This window comes from Aythya marila (genome assembly GCF_965140915.1).
Source record: "Aythya marila genome assembly, chromosome: 8".
NCBI lineage: Eukaryota > Metazoa > Chordata > Aves > Anseriformes > Anatidae > Aythya > Aythya marila.
Window position 1 is genome coordinate 12,252,715 of NC_139049.1, and position 20,052 is coordinate 12,272,766.

General features: G+C 40.2%; 1 protein-coding gene across 3 annotated transcripts in view; it reads right to left on the bottom strand.

Annotated features, from left to right (window-relative positions):
• RALGPS2 (Ral GEF with PH domain and SH3 binding motif 2) overlaps nucleotides 1-20,052 on the bottom strand; it is a 143,949-nt gene that overhangs the window by 89,941 nt on the left and 33,956 nt on the right. For all 3 annotated transcript variants that reach the window (XM_082766206.1, XM_082766207.1, XM_082766205.1), the window contains 2 exons: nucleotides 7,081-7,212; nucleotides 3,804-3,911 (listed from right to left, as the gene is read on the bottom strand). In XM_082766206.1, the coding sequence (XP_082622332.1) occupies nucleotides 3,804-3,911; nucleotides 7,081-7,137 (165 nt within the window). In that variant the 5' untranslated portion in view covers nucleotides 7,138-7,212. The remainder of the gene's footprint in view (nucleotides 1-3,803; nucleotides 3,912-7,080; nucleotides 7,213-20,052) is intronic.

Genomic DNA, 20,052 nt, shown 5'->3' on the forward strand with positions numbered 1-20,052 from the left:
TTACAACACGTGGTTGCTCATAACAGTGTAAGTGCAATATTACATGTTTATTACAATAATCACTGCTGTCACTGTGCAAGACAGAACCCTGGAAGGGTTGGAGTACATGCCAAAGTTGCTCAGAGTCCAAACAACAGGCCATCACAAAAAGGCACACCAACTGCACCTTCGGCATAATGCTCCTGGTGGGTGACTGCCAAAGGCAAGAATGTGAAAATAAAATCACCGATATCTACAGTTAGACGTCTTTGACTTGGTAAGCAAGCAATAGCTTTTCCAGTCCCTCTTGTCTCTTACTCACCCACCAACTGACTGAACAGATTAAGATTTCAAGGAACAACCCTAACACGAGAGCTGAGAAGGCAGCTTTGTGTCTCAGCCTGGCACTAAAACCACCAGCAGGAATCCTGTTTCCAGTATCTTTTAAACTAAATACCATTCAGATTTTTGCTCTTCTGTCCTCAGCATAACTGTAACAACCTGTACACAGTTACCTGCTTTCGTCAAAACACAACACAACAGATACGAGATGAGACTTCCCAATGCTGACGTTGATTGTATCAGTTAACTCTCACCTTTATGGCATCTATGCACTGAAATTCTTTTTTCCTATGAGCCAAAACAACCTAGCAATTATTTAGACGGCTGTCTAACTCTTGTGCAGCAACTTACTTTTCCTGCTGTTTTACTAGCTTTATTTTTTATCTTGTCTCTCACACATAAAGTACTTAATCCATAACTTATTTTTCAGTTCACCACTTGAAAAAAATAATATTATTTTGAAACCAGTATTCATCTACCACTGGTTACAGAATTCAGTCTTTGTTAAATCACTGATGTCAGTAGTCTATACTACATCTCTTCTTACCAGAAGTTCTCACTATGCTAGAAACTTTTTCTAGTTTGAGAAAGCAACTGGTAACATATCCCATGTCTAAGCTGAGAGGTACAAATCCACTGTTATAATGAAAACCTCACTAGCACACGTTTGCATTCTCATTGACGCTGGTGTCCTGAAGAGCTTGACCATACTGTATCACTCTGGTTGTCTTCAAATCAGCACTGAAATCCTGGTGAAGATTTTACACTTATCCATTACGGTAGGACTAAGAATGTGAAGAATAAGGAAATGAGCAATTAAAAAAAACAACTACAATGAGTCAAAGGTGTTTTTCTGCCAAGGTACCCAAGTTTTTGTCAAATTTACCTATTTTCACAACATTCAACAAGAATGACCACAAAAAGACAGCAATTAAGCAAGTGCTAGTGAAAAAAATAAGGTAAGTTTACCTGAAGAACTAAATATCAACTAGGAAGTACAGCCATGTATAGAAACATGATTAAAAAAGAAATTAACTATAATCTTGCCCAAGGGTTGTTCACTGACTACTGGAAATTTTGCTCAACTGTTTAAAATGCTGTAAGATATATTTCAGACCCGTTTACAGCAAACAAGGCCTGAAAATAAATACTCCAGAAGGCTGAGACTAAAGATTTAGTTTTCTTTTTGGAGAAACTGAGAAAACAGCAATCACCAGGTTGTATAAACCCAAACTACAATCGTATGTTCATATCATAATCATGTGAAATGTTGAAATTAAAAAAAAATGTATTTGTAAGTGGAACTGTACCTAGTTTGAGGCCCAATATGGTAACAGTAAACACTCTCGATTTCATTACAGATTTTATTAAAAATATTAAAATCGGATAACATTTATAACAGGTAATATTTAGAATACTTATGAAAGTTAAAAGTTTCCGCAAAGGAGAGATCATTTAAGAGAGCAACAGGCCTATGAAAGGAGATGCCAAACAAAGCACCTTTTTATTTTGTCCAAGTCCATGGCAGCAGCTCCACACAGACTACATGAGCTCCTTGGCTCCTCAAGAGCAGCCACCTCTGGCTACGAGGCAGAGCGCTTCAAAGGAACTTGTAGCTATTCTGGACTGAACACCATAGTTCAAGTGGAATTGAAGTCCCTAGCCCCAAATTCCCTAAATATTTGGATTTACTTTATGCAGAAAAAATGTTAAGATAAAACTGAAAGGCTGGCAAACACCCAGACCAGCTTCCCATGGAGGAGGTGATTCACTGACAACAGAGCAGAGAGAGGGCCCAAGCCACGTGCCTGGAACCTCAGTCAGGAATAAATCCCATTAGCTATCCAAGAAGAGCTTCGTTTGCAGGTACCACTTCATAATCTAGCTGCTTTAAACTTTCAGTGTGCTCACCAAGATCGATTTAGCCATTAATAATGAATTGAAATTTTTATCAATAGTTTAAAAGCAGAATGAATTTAATGGGGATGTTTTGTGATATATACTGCCACACATCAATATCCTACTCAGGACAACACATTGACTTGAATTATGAATGCGGTGTCAGGCAGAGCTTGAGAACAGTCTTTCTAGTAAGATTTTTGAATCACTAGAATAGAGGGACCATCTGTCTTGTTAACCTCTGCGAGTAGGGTAAGAATCACCCACTGGTTTTGGCTCTGGATGGTATCAAAGTGATTATTCTGTAACATTACACCCCTAAAAAAAAAAAAAGACAATGCTCTACTGATGTAAGAATTAGCAAAGTTTGGGGCATGCTGAGCAGTCCTGAAATAAACTCGTTTTCTTAGTATATAACAGGTGAATTTCAGTTAGTCATCTTTGACTGTAACTGCACCTATGTATAGATTTGGGCTTTGCACCCTCCTGAAGAGGAATGCGAGCATCATAAATGCACTAAGAATCCTTGATAAGATCCAAGGCTGAGAAGGACGTGATTGAGAGGTGACTTCTTCTATCATGCATAACTCCTAACAGAAGTCTTACAATCAATGTACTACCAGAGACCATTAACTGGAAGGCTTGATGTTCTATGTTTAGTCCCAGTAGGAACATGTACAAGCAACAAAGTTTTGCTGATTTGTTACTATTGAGCTTAAATATTTCCATACTGTGATGGACTAAGAGATTCATCCTGAGGATTTACAACACTGACTCACAGCCAACAGGTGTCCAACAGAACTACTACCAATGCTGTTTTGCAGGAGAAGAGTTGAAACAGCAACACAACTGAATGTTATGATTTTATGTGGGTCTTCTGTAACACAACCAAAACACCACCCAGACAGTCCATATACAAGCCAGTCATAAGAGGTCTTCTCTGAAAAGTTAAAAAAAAAAAAAAAAAAAAAAAAAAAAAAAAAAGTTGAATTCCCTATTAGCGTTGGCAGAGGTTATAAACAGTTTTTATGATGCCACTGCTTATTTTAATACAGGACTATTCTGTCATAACAAGAGTGAAAATTTTCTAGCCCCACTAAATGTCATCAGAAATTGTCACCGACTTCAGCTGGGATGTGCTGTACCATCTGCCAGTGTCTGACACTGGCTGGGCATTATGCAGGAATGGCTGTATTAAAAAACAGGAATCTGTACCTTCATTAAACCAATCAGCATAAATAAACAAACCATCAAAAGGATTAAATTAAACACCTCCAGAAAGAAAAAAAAAACAAGTTCAGATCAAGTATATCCTTGCAGCTACTATGCACATCTCAGAATTATGGTGTATCATACAGATTTAAAGGATCTTTGGTCTACTTTGCACACAATAACATGAAAATGCCTGGAGAGCCTAGCCCCAAAAGACTACTCAACATTAACCAGAATATAGACAATGAAGAACAGGACAGGATCCATTTTTGAAACCCAAGAATGGTGGAAATGAGTTGCGAAACATAGAGGAATGGGGAAGGGTAGGGAAAATTGAAAAAATTACACAGCAACTAACAAAAATTACTTACAGCATATTCTTCTGGTGTAACCTTCAGAACATCAAATACCACTGCATCAAAGCTCTTCTTCAGTTCCGCTGAACCTTTGTCACTCAAAGATTCAGAACTGCTACTCTTCTGCAAAAACAAACAAAACTACCGATGATATTTTGGTTTTGTAATCTTTTTACACTGCCAAGATCAAAATTCCTTTTCTAACATCACATTTTTTTCTATTGGGCAAATTAACAATTAAAAAATCCACGGGACTTATTGTCTCCTAACAAAGATCACTTGATTCAAAGACTCTCAATCTGATTTCAACGGACTTCAAAAGCACTTCTCAATACACAACCCTTACGTATTTCAGGATGTAATTAAATTTCAGTTTTGTTGAGAAAAAGTTAACAACAAGAATCAAAATCTGAACTACAGAAAAAATCACTAATGAGGAAAAAAAGACAAGGTCTGCCCCAAAAGAATGCATTTGCATCTAAGAAGCTTAGTATAACAATTAGGGTTTTTTGTTTGTTTGTTTTGTTTGTTTGTTTTTTAAATGGTAGTAACTCAAATCTGGCAGAGATACCAGATCCAACCTAGATTATTTCATGAATCAGTATCTAGAACATACAGGTATTTGCTTCCTTGAAAAAATACAAATATTGTTCAAAAATTAACACTTTGTTCAATACGAAAACAATACATCTGCGTTACAAATAATCACTTCCATTGGTATACAGATTCTGTTCAGTCATCACACTTTTTTCACACAGAGGTTGAGATGTCATATCCAGATGTACATCTCACATTTGAGCCCCAGATGTATCTAACTCAGAAATATGCATGCAGCATGCAATTTTTCTGCTCCCCGCTCTCCTGTAGAGACCTGTAAAGCTAAGCCTTTTTTGTTTGCTTATTTTTTTCTCACTTTCAGAAGCCTGGTATAAAGCAAACTCCTGACTAAGAGGAAGAAATGAGATGAGACATGAACAAAAAGCATCATGAGGGACCACAAGTAGTACAGTCAGTAACTGTATGAGCTTTTAACACTTCTTCAGCAGCCACTATGCTTGCCTTAAGTACAGTGTAACATCTATAAGCTTCAGCAACAGCATAGCCTGGACCTAAGTGCTAACAGAGCTCCCCCATCAGATTTGCTAATACTTTGTTTTGGAGACTTTGGAGAGAGAGAAATCGAGCAGTGATGCACGGAGTGCTCATGCCCTTGTTGGGAGCTCCAACTTCACTGCAGCAAAGCACACTGAACACAAACCAGAAACCAGTCTTATGTTGGAGACCGATACATCCTTAACCACTCTAACGCCTGCTAGGAGGTATCGCAGGGGTGTACACCTCCTGAAAAGCTGAAAACGTTAGACTTCGACCCACATAATGTAGGCACTTTCTGACAGTCCTTGTAATTTTACTGCTAATGTTCTAAACTTAAGATCACGGGTATGGGTCATATGCACAACATGCATACAAACGAGCGTTTTCACCGTGGAAGTCATTTTCACTGTGCTTCCAGTAACATCCTGCATCAAGTCTGCTGATGCCAAGACAGAAGGGGAGATAGATAGCACGCTGTCACCAATACTGGCAAACAGTTCTCCTGTTCTAACGTCTTCTCCTGAAAACCTAACAGTATTTTATGGCTATACTATTTATTTTGACTTTGGCTTCCCAATTACTACAAGTGCATTTGAACTCCTTGAGAGTTCAGCCAGCTGAAATTTAAACTCTTGTCCATATTTCAGCATTTTCGTTGCAAAAACAGATAAAGAATATTCATGCTCATTTAATGTCCGGTTTTAGTGAGCTTCTTCTGACAGTACCATCTCTCTGAAAAAAAATGGCTTTGGAAACACCACCAAAAACTCCAAATCAGATGTGTGTTTTCAGTAACCATTGTACTACATTTTCAGAAACATTTCCCAGTTAGTAAAAAATAAATAAAAAAAAAAAAAAAAAAAAAAAAAAAAGACACCTGCTGAAAGCAGATTTATGTCCCGTCTTTATTACACTCCTAATCCCAACTTTTAAATGTATTTTACTTAATTTTTACCAGACAACACGTAAACAGTCAAGACTCCTGTTGAGTAAGATGAGAGCTTTCCTCTACGAAACCTTTCCAGTTACGTGCCAACAAGTGCCAATTCAACAATTCATATTAAGGGAATTACAATACTTGAGAAATTGGTGGAGATACTTGATTCTTTTCAATCACACAACACTATTCCTTTCACCTTGTTTGGACTACTTTCCATTCCCATCCACACGCACAAGTGCATAGCACACATGCAGCCCTACTATTAAAACAGATTTGTAATACACATATGAAATGAACATCTTCAAGGCTCAAATATTCTTTGAAGGAAGCAACCTTTTTCAGGACTTTGTGGCTTGTGTCACTCTCATTTGCAGTGTTCACGAACATTGTCTTTTAAATAAAAGAGGGGAAAAAGACAAAATGAAGTCTACCGTGTTAAGAACACATTTGCAATTTGACAAAAAAAAAAAACACCTGAAAATATTAATCAGCAGTAAAATAACTGTCTTTCAAAGCAGAAAGCTTTGGTTCTTTTTGTACATCTGTACAAGCCAAGGCATGCCACCCTAAAGAGAAACAGTGCATCTGGAAATATTACTCATAATACACTAAGGGCAGATTTTAAGTTCCCATCATTCCAGTAATACAAGGCATTAGAAAACAATACTTAACGAGGGAGTGATTTGCAGGAGTTTTGAAAAAACAGATCCTGTAAGCCCTCTATCAGTGCTAAGACTCTCAAACAGATCCTCACTGGCAAAAAAAAAAAAAAAAAAAAAATCAAAACCTTCTGGTACTTACCTCCCCCCCACTCACTTAATAAGTAGATGGCAAATGGAAAATTACATTAACTTCAAAATATGAAAAATCACTGTCAGACTGCCCCAACACGCACACGCTACCTGTCAAAGGCGAGAACATTTCCCACAGGCCTTGCCAGCCCAGCTTAGTGCACTAAGAGCATCTATTATTGTTAAAACTTGAAAAGAAAAGCTTCCTTGTCTAGATGTGATGGAAAGAGCACAGAAAAGGCAGTTACTGGCTATGGCAAGGCTGTAAATGTGAGTTCATGCTTTCTGTTGGTATACAAAGGTCAGAACTCTATTCACATCTAAACTGGGGCACATAAAACCAATATATCCGTTTAAACATGAATTTCCTGTGCCAGACCTGTTAAAAGAAAAGATTACTTTTGGGTACATTTAAAGAACTGAGTATTTATGATTTTCAGTACCTCTTGAGTTTTACAATCCTTACCTCTGAAGCAGTAGCTGCAATATTAACACTGCTTGACTGCCCGTTCATTAGATCCATCCTGCCCACACCATTAGTCCTCGTCCCTACATTTACAGCAGAAGGATCATCTCCAAGGCAACTGAATGATCATTCCTACAAGAACAAAAAGTCGATCAGAAGGCAGTTTGTTCAAGCGTTTTAAATAAGATTCAACATTGGAAAAAAAAATAACTCCCAAAATGTTTGGGCCTCAGTGTGCTGCAGCCTCAGATGCATATTCCACAATTACCTGCTTAATGTGTGAGGAACAACGGAAGGTTCCATGGCAATCAGCTTCTTACTGCTAGCATAGGCCTTCATATTCTTTTCTATACTCTTCTCTATGTGCCAAGTATCAACATGTAAACATATGCATTAACCCCAACAAAGCTTGGCCTGCAGCACAGTTCATGTATGATTCTTTTCCTTTGATAACAAACTTTATAGAAGTATATTACAGATGTTACCTCTACTATACAGCTTCTCTAAGAAGTTATCCAATGATTCCTTATCTTAAACACCTATTCATCAGCTTTAATCCAAAATTATCACATTAATAATATCATAATTTAAGAATAGAAGTGGAATTTACCTTTTTGTCCACGAGCTACCCAAACTACCAATTGGAAATAAAGACACGTGCATGCACACTGGAAAATCCCACACGCTAACTTTTGATGCATCCTTGCAAGGATACTTTCAGTTTTCATTTCTCCAAAGAAAAGGCCATGAAGAAATTGAAGTCTTTGGTATACACTACATGAAAAGAGTAAGACTACACAATATGTACGGGTAACAGACGGAACAAAAATTGGCTTGGGCTTAAATTTCATGAGATGCTAGTGCCCTCTAGTGTGAGAAAGATTACACAACAGTTTTCATAGGTGTATGTTCATAATGAGTGACTGCTCCTGAATTTGTTATTTTTGAAATTCACTTTTGGTTTGTAGTTTGACTCCAGGACTGTTACACAGGCTGAAGATAAATGGTAAAGTTAAGTGACAGGTAGCTGAGCAATATGGCATGACAAGAAGAAAGTATTACTGCATCAGATATTTAAGACCTCTATATCACGAAACAAATAAAATCATCTGAAAACCTCTGTCTCCAAGTAAGACAAAACAGCTATATCAGACAAACAAGCCTGGAAGGCAAGAAGCTGCAATATTTAAATAATAAAATAAAAGCAATAACTTTAAAATGTCATTGTCAGAATGCAATACACAAAGGAGGTCAACTGAAACAGAGAACCAATTGTGAATTCCAGCCAAACACTACAGCTGCTAGGTATTTTTGGGTAGCAGTAGTCCTTGTCTGACCTACCCTGTGCTACACTTCCACAGCTTGGAACAGCCACACACATGCTAGGGTCTTAGTTTGTTTGTTTTAAGAAACTTTGATGGGGCTGATCTGATTCACAACACAGAAAACACTACATGCCTCTCTATCATTATACTCCCAGCCCATACACTGTAATTAAGATTATGTTACCTCCATTAAAAATACCAGCTAAATTCTAAGCGCAGTCCATAAGAAAGGGAAAAAAAAACAAACACTCCTGTTTGGCTTGCAAACTCTGTTTTTGTCACCGTCTTCCTTTCCTACCCAACTTACCTGCCAGACCATCTCACACAGCACAGTTCTAGCTCCCCCATGCTTCTTTTCCATACCCTGTTCATTTACTGAACAGAAAAGCAAAGAAATGGTTTCTAAAACATGTCATAATTTTCTTTCATCCAGTGACAGCAGAGGACAGAAATATGAGTTCTCCAAAATCACTTTCAGGCTCTCCCAATGTCCAAAACAGTTTTGTTGTCCCAACTTAATCTTATTCTCTACTGAAAAACTAACCTTTAGCTCATGTTTTTAATCACTCATTATAAAGAAAATTGTCAGTTTGCACAACGTCATCCTACTACACTGCCTATAAACGTATCATACAACACCAACCTTAAGCAAAGGGCTACACCCTTGTCTTACTGATACTTCTGTTCCCTTCCCCTGGGGGTAAAAAGGAACTGGGGAGAAGTGTTTCTAACCAAGGAAAAGTGAAAGCTAACTTTTCCTGGAATCACAGAACTGCGGAATGATTTGGGTTGGAAGGGACCTTGCAGCCCACCCAGTTCCACCTCTCCTGCAACAGGCAGGGACACCTCCCACCGGCCCAGGCTGCCCCCAGCCCCATCCAGCCTGGCCTTGGGCACTGCCAGGGCTGGGGCAGCCACAGCTCCTCTGGGTAGCCTGGGCCAGGGCCTCACCACCCTCACAGTAACGAATTTCCTCCTTACATCTAATCTAAACGTGCCCACTTACAGTTTAAAGCCATTCCCTCTAGTCCTATCCCTAGGCTCCCTGACAGAGTCCCTCCCCAGGTTCCCTGCAGCCCCCTCCAGGCCGCTGGGAGGTCTCCCTGGAGCTTCTCTTCTCCAGGCTGAACAACCCCAACTCCCTCAGCCTGTCAGCCAAAACAAAACAAATCTTGTTTGTTCTGTCAATGGAGTTGGAGCACGCTATCTGCTTCTGTTATGACATAGCAAAACTGGTACTTTTAAAGAAAGTGCCTATGAACGGGATTCAGTGGCCCATCTTGTCTCCTGCCATTAAAACTCCTCTTGTGGTTTGTGTAATAAGAGTATGTTGAAGCTCAGATTTTGAGACTCCTGCAGGAGTGCTAGAACCATGAGGTGCGTAAGTATATAAAAAAAAAATAATAAGAAAATCACTTAGAAACCCCTGCATTAAAAAGAGGCTGGGATCACAAAAATAAAACATTTGCCAACTAGGCTGTATCATCAAAAGGTGTCCGTGCAATCTTGATTGCGTGCCCATTGCTACCTTATGACATTACCTCTGAATCATTTACAAATACCTCTTCCCACTCTGTGAATACATAGCAGAGGGGCAGAATTAGCTCTGGGCTGCCAGAAACCAGCATTTACCAAATTTACCAACTGCAAAGTTCCAGAACTCACCACATTAGCAGAGCGTGCTTAGGAAAGCTGCACTGCATCTGAGAGCACCATGCTCCTTCCGTAAGGATAAGGAGTTGAGACAACAGTTGTGATCGGTATCTCATTCAAGAGAAATAAAAATCCTAGCAGTGGAATAATCAAGTAGTTAGGTTGGTATGCACCCTTCTGCTCCCCACCACTACAAGCAAGGAACAGCACTAGCAGAAAGTGATCGCCGCCAGTGTGAAACAAACAACTGCTGAGGCTGCAGCAGTGGGTGTCACTGTTGTCAGTGTGCCCAGTATATCCGATTAGAAAAACTGAATTACATTAAATTGAACTTGCAGTTTTTCTCCTCTTCAGTTTAAATGCCTTTCTGAACACCAAGGCACTCATGAATGTGGAACTCAAAGTTTTATAGGCAGCATGAGACGTGCTTTTAAGCCAGTCTGAAAGCTGGGCTGTTGGATGCCCTAGGCAATACCTTCCTATCTCTTCATGCCATGTATGCCATATAGTAAAAAGCAACCCAAAAATACTGAAAAAAAGATTTGTCATATGCAAAGAACAAAAATGTCCAGACTAAGCAGGCACAGCTTTCAGTTTTCCTTCACCCAAGGCAGTATTTGGGGACCATTATAGCAAGATGCCCAACAGGACACCTGAGCTCAAATCCTTTCCAGTGCAGAATCCAGGGATATTCTTGTCGCAGCATTGGTCAAATTCTAACAGTACTTTGCTTCGTGTGTTTTTCAAAACACACTGTGCAAACAACATTTTAAAATATGACCCTAAAATTACATTAAAAATGGCTGCTAAGGTCAACATCCAGAACTGTGAAGAGCTTTGAGGAAGCATAGCCAGTGTGATTTAGTGAACAGGTCAAGAGTTACGATGATCAACTTCCTCTTTGCTATTATTCATAATGTCTGTACAAAATGCCATTTGTTTTGTTCTCTAATCCCAATGAAAGAAAGAAGTGCCTGCATGGACTATGATCAACTAAGAGTGCAAAGCCACTACCAAAGACTTGGTACCAAAGAACTGTAAGACCAAAAGACCTGTTCAAGACGCAATCAAGCTCCTGAGCTCATGGAAACTCACTGGTATTTTGATAAACACTACAGGAAAAAAAAAAAAAAAAAAAAAGCTAGGAACAGAAAACAAAGAACAGAAACATATTGGGTTTTGCAGTTTTCAATTTCCCATACACATAGCACAGCCAACCTAGATTTAGCTATTCCATACCAAGCCCTCAAGATGCTTCAATGAAACCTTGCAGCCACTGACTGAATTCCAATTCTGGATCTGAGCCTTTGGATTATTAGCAAGAATTGTGTTGTGTTGTGTTTTTTTTTCCAGCATTGCTTGGCACTTTCTAAATTAACAGTAATTTTAATCACTGAGCACAAGACAGAAGCTTTCATCTCCTGGGTGCCAAGGCGCATCCTTCTGTCTGGAATCACTTTGTGGAACCACTTCAGCAGCTGGGATGCCTCACCACCCTTCTGATTAGAACTTGGTAAATACAGAGAGCCAATTAATCTATACCTTTTACCATACGTAGGTACAAGCAATTATGCATTCTGCACACAAATTTCCACCTTACATGAACACCTAGATGTGCTCGTGGTTTTAGGTGTTGAGCTCCTGAGTGCTCCCCCAACTCCCGTGCAGCAATTTGAAACAAAACTCTTTGCTAGGTCACAAACAGCCCAACCAACAGAAATCCAACACTAAAAGCATGCAACACTTAAGATACTGCTATTTTAATGCCAATACTTTTGCCTTGATCTTTTTGAAGTACATATTTTTGAAATACCTTTTAGTCTTCCCTTTGTTGAGAGGGACATAGATCACAGTTCCCATCAGATCACCGTACAGATGCTGTCACTCGGTGGGGTTGCACAGGACCAGGAAGCGATGCAGAGAATCCCGATGCCCCAACCCGCAGCACGAACACCTTGCATGCCCAGCACACCTCTTGCAGGTCCGTACCAAGCCGGCAGCTGCAAGTTCCTGATGTTGCTGTACGGTGGTGCTGCGTGCCCCCAGCTGCACACAAGCTGCTGCACACCCAAGTTCGCTCTGCTTGGAAGTGGTTCAAATCAGCCTAGGGGCACGCAGGCGCCGGGGAGGGTTGCGTAAAGAAGACAAAGTACACTGGCACACAGGCATGACGGTCACCATGGTATACCTGAACTCGTACCACCTGCCATCGGGGTGAGGGCTGAGCACATTGTTCTTCCCTGCATTTGGTGCACACACACCTCAGTATGCCTGGAAGACCTGCACAGGTAAGGGCTGTGTTGGCACAGGAACGTATTACCTAATAGGAAAGAAACTCCACTTATTTGCTGTATGTTGTCTGCTCCACAACAGGAGGGATTCTGGAAGCGGCACGAGACCGAATGGCAGTAACAAGACATTAGAGGTAGTGCAGAAGGGAAAAACCCAAGGCAGTCTGAGCGACCCACCAAGCTTTTAACTCCCTTGACTTCAAGCGAAATGCATGACCTCCTCCTGCCCCAGAAGCCACTGCTCTTTATTACCTCCCGTCAGGCCTCTCAAAGTCCACAGAAGCTACATAAACACAGGTAAAGCTGGAAACATGCCTGAAGATAGCAAGAAAACTTATCACCTTCCTGGGTGACTGCTAAAAGGCAAAACCAGAGATAACTGTTTCAAAACAAAACACACCCTACACCTAAACAAGAACACCACACACAAAAGCCCCACAACTAAGCAGAAAGCCAGCATGGAATAAGGGAGAGGACAAAATGTGCATCCAACATGGAAAGAAGATTTTCTTAAGTTAAACTGAATTGCACCTTCCTAACTATATTCTTCAGTGTTACACTGGAAGCACTAAAACCAGAAAAGCAAGGTTTCTGCAGAGTAAAAATAGGGATACTACGTGTGTAGTGTTGAACAAAATGAAAGTGCCTTAAACACACTTTTTAACTCAGTGTTCAGCAAGCATGACGGTATTAAGAGGTAATAAAAGATAACAAAATGATAAAAATAGGAACTTTCACGGTAGAAATGAAATAAAAGCTCAAGCAACTCAATATAACTCCATGCTCCTGGAGGAAATTTATCACTGAAAAGCTCAAATCCCAGAGCTAAAACTTCCCATACTAATAAGTCTCCAGTCAGATGTATGAATCTTGACAAAGCACTTGATAAGCTGCCACAACTAGTGAGGACTGAGATAAAAGCCTCCAGTAGAAGACATGCAAGTAGATAATGACATGACGAAATCAGAGATACAGGAGCATAATTTTGAACATTAATATTAGACTAGGAAGAGATTACTAAAGGTTATTCAATATGCAACACCAGTACAAATATTGGGAGAATGATATAACTGAGAAATAGAGGAAAGCAACACAATACAGACGGAATAAAGCATCTGGTAGATAGGAGAATGAACAAAATTCAATCATTACAGAATCATTTGGGATGATACCTGCAAAATGTGTACGAGTCTCAGCACATCATTTGGAAATGACTAATGCTTGCATTAGTTGTAGACAAATACTCAAGCCGATGCATTTCATAAGAGAATGACTGCTCTATTCCATGCAGTTCTGGCCATTCAGCTTTTAAAAGACTTGAACCCAAACATATGCAGGGAAGGGCTTCCAGGTTGATGGAAGACTCCATTATAGACGGGGAAACAAGGAGACCTCATCTTGCTTATGCTAACAAACTGAAAGCTGCAGGAGGATACACTTGCTATGTGTAAATAGCAGGAGGACAAACCAAAGGAATGTGAATAAAATTCGAAGTTATGCTTAAAATCAGAATATTGCAACCAGGTTCTTAGCAGCTTCTGGAAAACAGTATTAAAATAAACAAAGCCAGAGCTGATAGCTGATTCTAGACTCGTTCCTGAAAGAAATTTTGTTACATGGTGCCTGTGGGAGCAGTGCAGCTCACCCAGTAATACAGAGCTCTTCCTTCACTGGTTCACAGTCCTGATGCAGACCCAAAGCACCTCCTTCCTCCTCCTCATACATCTCAGCTGCTCAGATGTGTCACACGTCCACTCCTTCCCTAAGCAGCTGGTGCACAACAGTCAGGGTAATATCAGCTGTTTAAGCTCCAACAGATGAAATCAAAATCTACAGAACAGCCACAAACAGAAGAACCTTTTTATCAGGTTTTACAATGAAGTTTGAAGTACAAAATGATGCTTTGTTGGAACATGGTCTTCAATTTAGATTCCCTTCTCTCACAAGTGAGGTTCTCATTCTGTTTTAAGCAAACACTACCTATATAAATCATTTTCACCATCACGTGTGCTTACATTCTGGACAACAAAGTTACAGTGCTGCTATTGTGCATCTCATACTTCTGAGCTCTAGAAAAAAAGTAAGATAAAAAGACAGAGATAACATTAAGGTAATAGACAGTAAGGCTCTGTCTCAATCGTATCTTACTCAATTTCCAACTATCAAGATGATTTCTTTGTGGTCCTCAATGCTTGCCTCTTCCACTCTTAGGAGCTGGTACATCCCATAGCTTCAATTTCCTCAGATGAGATAAAGAAAGCCTCACAGATCAAGGAGAAGCTCTTTCTCCAGGACACAAACTGCTCAGTTACCCAATTGTAGTACAAAAAAAAAAACAAAACAAAACCAACCAACTATCAGCTTTATCTGTAATCATCTGGCAACAAAGTCCAGCTGAAAGTTTTCTAGGAAGAACTGCACACAGGAGAAGCTTACTGTTCTGACCTCCGCCGTTCAAAAACAAGCTCTACCCAGTGCAGACAACCGACTGGTAGCCCAGAGTTAATTGGTAGATATCACGGCACAAGGCACTAGCATCGGTGCACAGCTGCAAACATGAAGTGAACAGAAGAGCCACTGCAAGCAACGAACGGAGTAAGCCAAAAATGTGAACATGTGTTTAGCGTGCTACTTGAGTTCAGCCTGGGGTTGTAAGAGGTCTGCTTTCTTTTGACAAAAAGCTCTGTCCAGTGGAGTTTGGGACTTGTAAGATAAAAGCCACGTTCACTAAATAAATAACTTTACTGCGTAAGAACAAGTTTCTGTTCAAAAATTACTTACACATTATCCAGTTCCCCAAGTTGTTTGTTTTGGTTTGGTTTTTGCTTCAGGGATCACTAGCAGCCTCTACTCCAGCTTGTAGCTCTTTAGGAAGGACACTGCACAGAGCAATGTCTTACTCCTTTGGATTTAGCTATTATTTTACAGCTGCCGTCAGAACAGACTGAACATCTTAAGTCACAATGTGTGGTTTGCTTTTCCTCACACATGCCAAGAGGACAAGCATTCGGGAACCAATGGTGTAAGCACAGAAAGTACACTGAGTATATTAAAGTTTCTCCCTCCTCTATCTCCCCCTCCAAAATTCAAGCCTGGTAATAGTTTAGCCTGTTTAAGAAACATTTCTTCAAATGTTTGAAGAAATCCAGGCTTGTTCATTCAGGAACCAGAAGACAATTCCCAAACACACAAAGCAGGAGAAATCACATCCTGGAGACATTTTCGGACGACAGCAGCTACTGACATTTGTTTCCATGAACAAGAGGCACAAAGAGAGCAACTAAAATAAATAGAATGATTTAAACTAGAGCCAGACAGCCTAACTAATGACACAGTTCTACAAGATGACAACCTTGCCATGGCTCGCTTTTCCACGACTCCCACTGCGTGGCCTTGTAGCGATCCATTTTGTTTGCAGACAGAAGGAACAGCAAAAGATTGATGTCGTGCTGATCAACTGGCGTGCAGTTTGCAAAATATTTTTGTTATGGGTTAGATATACAGGCATGGCATCAGGGGAACCAAGGGAAGAATGCATCCATGGACACCACGCTGTGAGGAGGAATCATACTTAAACAAGCACCAGCAGTGTTCTCAGTGCCACCGGTATGAATTTCAGGATCCATAACAGCCTATCCTTTTCAGAAGTATCCAGATCCACGCTTCTGTTTTGTTTCTGGATTTTACAAACACCACCCTACAGGGAAGAATTACTGTAAACTGTGCATCAGCAACAATACCACAACATAACCCCTGAGAATTCTCTAGAAGTTGCCTTTTTTATGCTTCAGTTTAAGTTTTCTGCCTTTAAAAAATAAAAAATGAAGTTTTAAATAAGACAACGGCGAAAATTCCAGCAGAAAAGGAACATGAAAATGATAATCTACAAACAGGCCCACATGGGTAGCATACTTCATCTCAGAAGAGAACTGAAGTACTTCACAGAACAGTTTGGAAAATGATTTTAGTACAATTTTCTTTGCAACAGCGTGCAGGCAAGTTCTGAAAACCAGATGACAACTGCCAACAGGAGCTCTTCGTCACTGTCAGTAGGCCGCAGGAGCTGTCACCAGCAGCCACGACAACTCACACACCAAAAGTGCACAGAAATCAGTGATGAAAACTGAAACTGAGGACCTCAACACTGAATATCACGCATGCATGTAAAGCAAGCCCGAATATCCATGCAACTCCGAGTCACCTTCTGTAGACGTTAGGCGGTGCAGTCAGAACGGGGAGCAGCCAAAGCAGAAGCAGCACGATGCAGCCATCCTAGGGAGAGCTTTTTAGCAACTAGAGATGACGCAGGACCAACTGCTGCCGAGTAACAGCCGCCAAACCCACGCAGCTCAAGACCAGGCACACACACCTGCCTCAACTACATGCTGCCTTTGTACGACTGGACAAAAAGGCAAACATTTCAGAGTTATGGGAAAGATGACAAAACCCCTCCCACTGAACAGCCATTGCTGGCGTCAATGAGGAAGAAAATATTGTTGAAAATATTTTACCTCTTTTTTTTTTTTGTCAAGCCATGACACACTATGTCAGTCTGTTTTAAAATCCAGTTTTCAGAGAGATGAGAGCAATCCTCATCACTAACACCTATGATGTCAGCATTTCAACTATTTTCCCTTTAATTTTTCACTTCTACCATCTTGCATCTATGTGGAAATTTGCACAGTTGCTACAGAAATGGTGCTAATGGGAAAAACCTACCAGCTTATCCATTACCTGCACTTGGTATGATGGATATGAGGCGCAAATACAACAGGCATTTGGGGAAGGGAGCTGGATTTACTGTCTGTGCCGGCGAATTCTGCCTGTGCCATCATCCCGTGTTTGTTCGTAGAAGCATGTCAAGCTTGGTTTGTCCAACTTGTACAAGCAAAAAACACAGCAGTTGTTTACCCATCCAAGCAGCCAGATCTTTTCCATGTTTCTCACTCTCTTCAGAAGAACCTCAGTAAGCAAGACAACTGGTAAGTGACTCCACCACCACCAGCTGAATGCTAAATACTTTTCTTCACCCAAGACCAGTCAGTAACAGCTGGCTACCAAAGAACCTGCCTAAAAAATATGAAACATGATAGAGAAAATGCAAATCCATGATAATGCACACGTGTATGTGGGATTTCAGCAAACCAAACACATGTTACTGTCCGGTAATGGGGACCAAGCATGGTCCCCACTTCCACTGCAATCATTTAGAGATGTTTTCATGAAGGAGGCCAATATATTGTTATAAGACGTTATCAGATTTTTCCTTGTTAGCAAAACAGAAACACTAGGTTGCAGGGAGATCTCATCTCATTAGATACTCAAAGCAGACAAACTTACTTGAAAGTGTGAAGTTCTGGTAAAACCATTTCATTGCTTGTACAATGACAAGAGTTGAAGCACCAGAAAAAATAAAAGCAATTTCAGGTAAATGGATAGTATAAATTAGAGCCCTGCTGGAGCTATTTCTAAGCCATCTACCTACATTATTGATGAAAGTATTTGTTCTAGAGAAACAATGACATAATAAATACCTACATAGTTTGTAGAACTTGTATAATTGATGGAGAATACAACATTTTCCAGAAGACATCAAAAAGACATCAAGACGTAACACAAGCACTAATTTGAAGAGCAGAGCTGGCAAAGCACGGGATCCAACTAAGCAAACCCATTTGTATACCTCTAATAGCAGGAAAGGCAAGCCTCGCATTCTCGATTAAAAAACAAGGGGGAAAAAAAAAAGAAACTGCAGGAGAAAGATAAAATGGTGGAATTCTTCACAGCGTGTGACAACTCTAAACCAAGCAGGGACCAAGGAAATCAAATATTTTCTCCAGGTACTTCCTAAGGAGGTATAGGGACATTATTTTGTTTGAGCCATGCTTCAAATAAGGAATGGAAAAATCATTAGCTGCTAAAGGAGCATACACCCTTCTGCTCGACACTGGATTTAATGGCAATAAGACGAACATAAGAGGAAAGCAGAACCCAAACCTGGACACACTTCACTGGTGTTAGAGAAGTTAAGGCACAAGATGCACACACACACAGCTGATCAGCCTGCATGGTTTCCGAGGCACAGAAAAACTGTAGGCCCTTTTGCTAAGGGCCTACAAGCATCTTCTTCCAGATCACACACAGCATGGGAATTCCCACAATTTTTATATGCCTCTATGTACATGACAAGTGATGACAGTGTCAGCATTCATCGGATTTGTTTTTTTTTTCCAGCATTTCAGAGTCAACTTCCAGCTCAATTACTCCACACAAGAGCAGCATTCCCATATGCCTTCAATAGAGTCCATCAAGAAGGGTTTTTAAGATTATTCCTGCACTACAAGCTCAGTAATTTCACAAGTGACACTCTGTCCAAATTTTACTTGGAAATTTTAAATATTCAGTAGATGATTAGATAATTATTACTCAAAGATATCCTTCAGGCTAAGATGTGCAGCTGTCTCCATTTCTGCCAGATCAATGGATGCAGGCATTAAAAATTGATTCAATTACAGAGATGTGCAAGCTGAAAACTTGGATTCAGGAGTAATGATAAGAGAGACTGTAGACAACATAATTTTGGTACAGGTTTGGAGGAGAATGGTGCTTTGAATGCAAACACACTGTTTTACAGCAGGTATCGCTTCATTCTTAAGGAACTCATGCTGTTTAACTAAGACCACAATTACATTCATCTTTATGTTAATCTTTGTAACTGATAAAAAGTAAACCTTGAATGCTACATTTCATGGAAGTTCACATCCTGAGGTGGCAGGGTGTCACAAATAAGAAAACAAACACAGTTCTTATGTGACCATTCAGTGATATTAACTGTATCTTTAAAAGGTTTACACTGACACCCTCAAAAATAAACAAACAAACAAAAAACCACTACAAACTGCTACTTCAGTTGCTACTGAGACCTGGAATCTCTGATCTTGGCACACTCATCAGTAAATGTTTTGCTTTTCTTCCTAGGATCCTCAAAACCAGCACAGTGCTAGAACAAAGGAGTGGTGCGGAACTTGGGGAATTCACAGCTGGATGAAAGCAGAGATCCTCACATCCTAAAATGTTTACCAGGTAAACTTGGCTGTTCTCTAGCAACTTCTGGCAGGACAGCTGTAAGAGGTCTGTCCCACATTTTGCACAGCTTGGTCAAAACAAGTATTTTCGATATCACACAAGATTCACTTGGAATAGGAAGAAAACCACAGAAAATGCCACAGATCTCAAATGCAGATCTCAAATTTTAGAAAAATCCAAGCTACAACTAATTTGGTGAGAAAAATTAAAAGCCTAAAGATCAGATACGTTTTTCTACTGCTCAAAAGAACACTTCAAGACAGCACTGAAACACCCCAATTTATTAAAGCCATTCATTTTAGGGAACCACTATCTGCAGTCTCTCCTGTTTGGGTGAATTATCACCTTATTTTTCTTCATACAGACTGACAATTTGTTCTCCCACTTGGTACTACCAGCGAGGAAGTTGCCTCTTCCCTGTTAAGAGAACGGCTGACCAAGGCAGTACCTCGGCTGCAGTTTGGGAACACCCCATCCCTGTAATCGGTGTCAGACTGAGCTTGCCAAGCCAGGAAGGTTCATTTTCATCACGAATGTTATGGAAACATAAACGAGAGGCAACCACCTCAAAGGCACTGCTAGTATCTTCCCGAAGAAGAACTCAGCAAGCAGCTAGC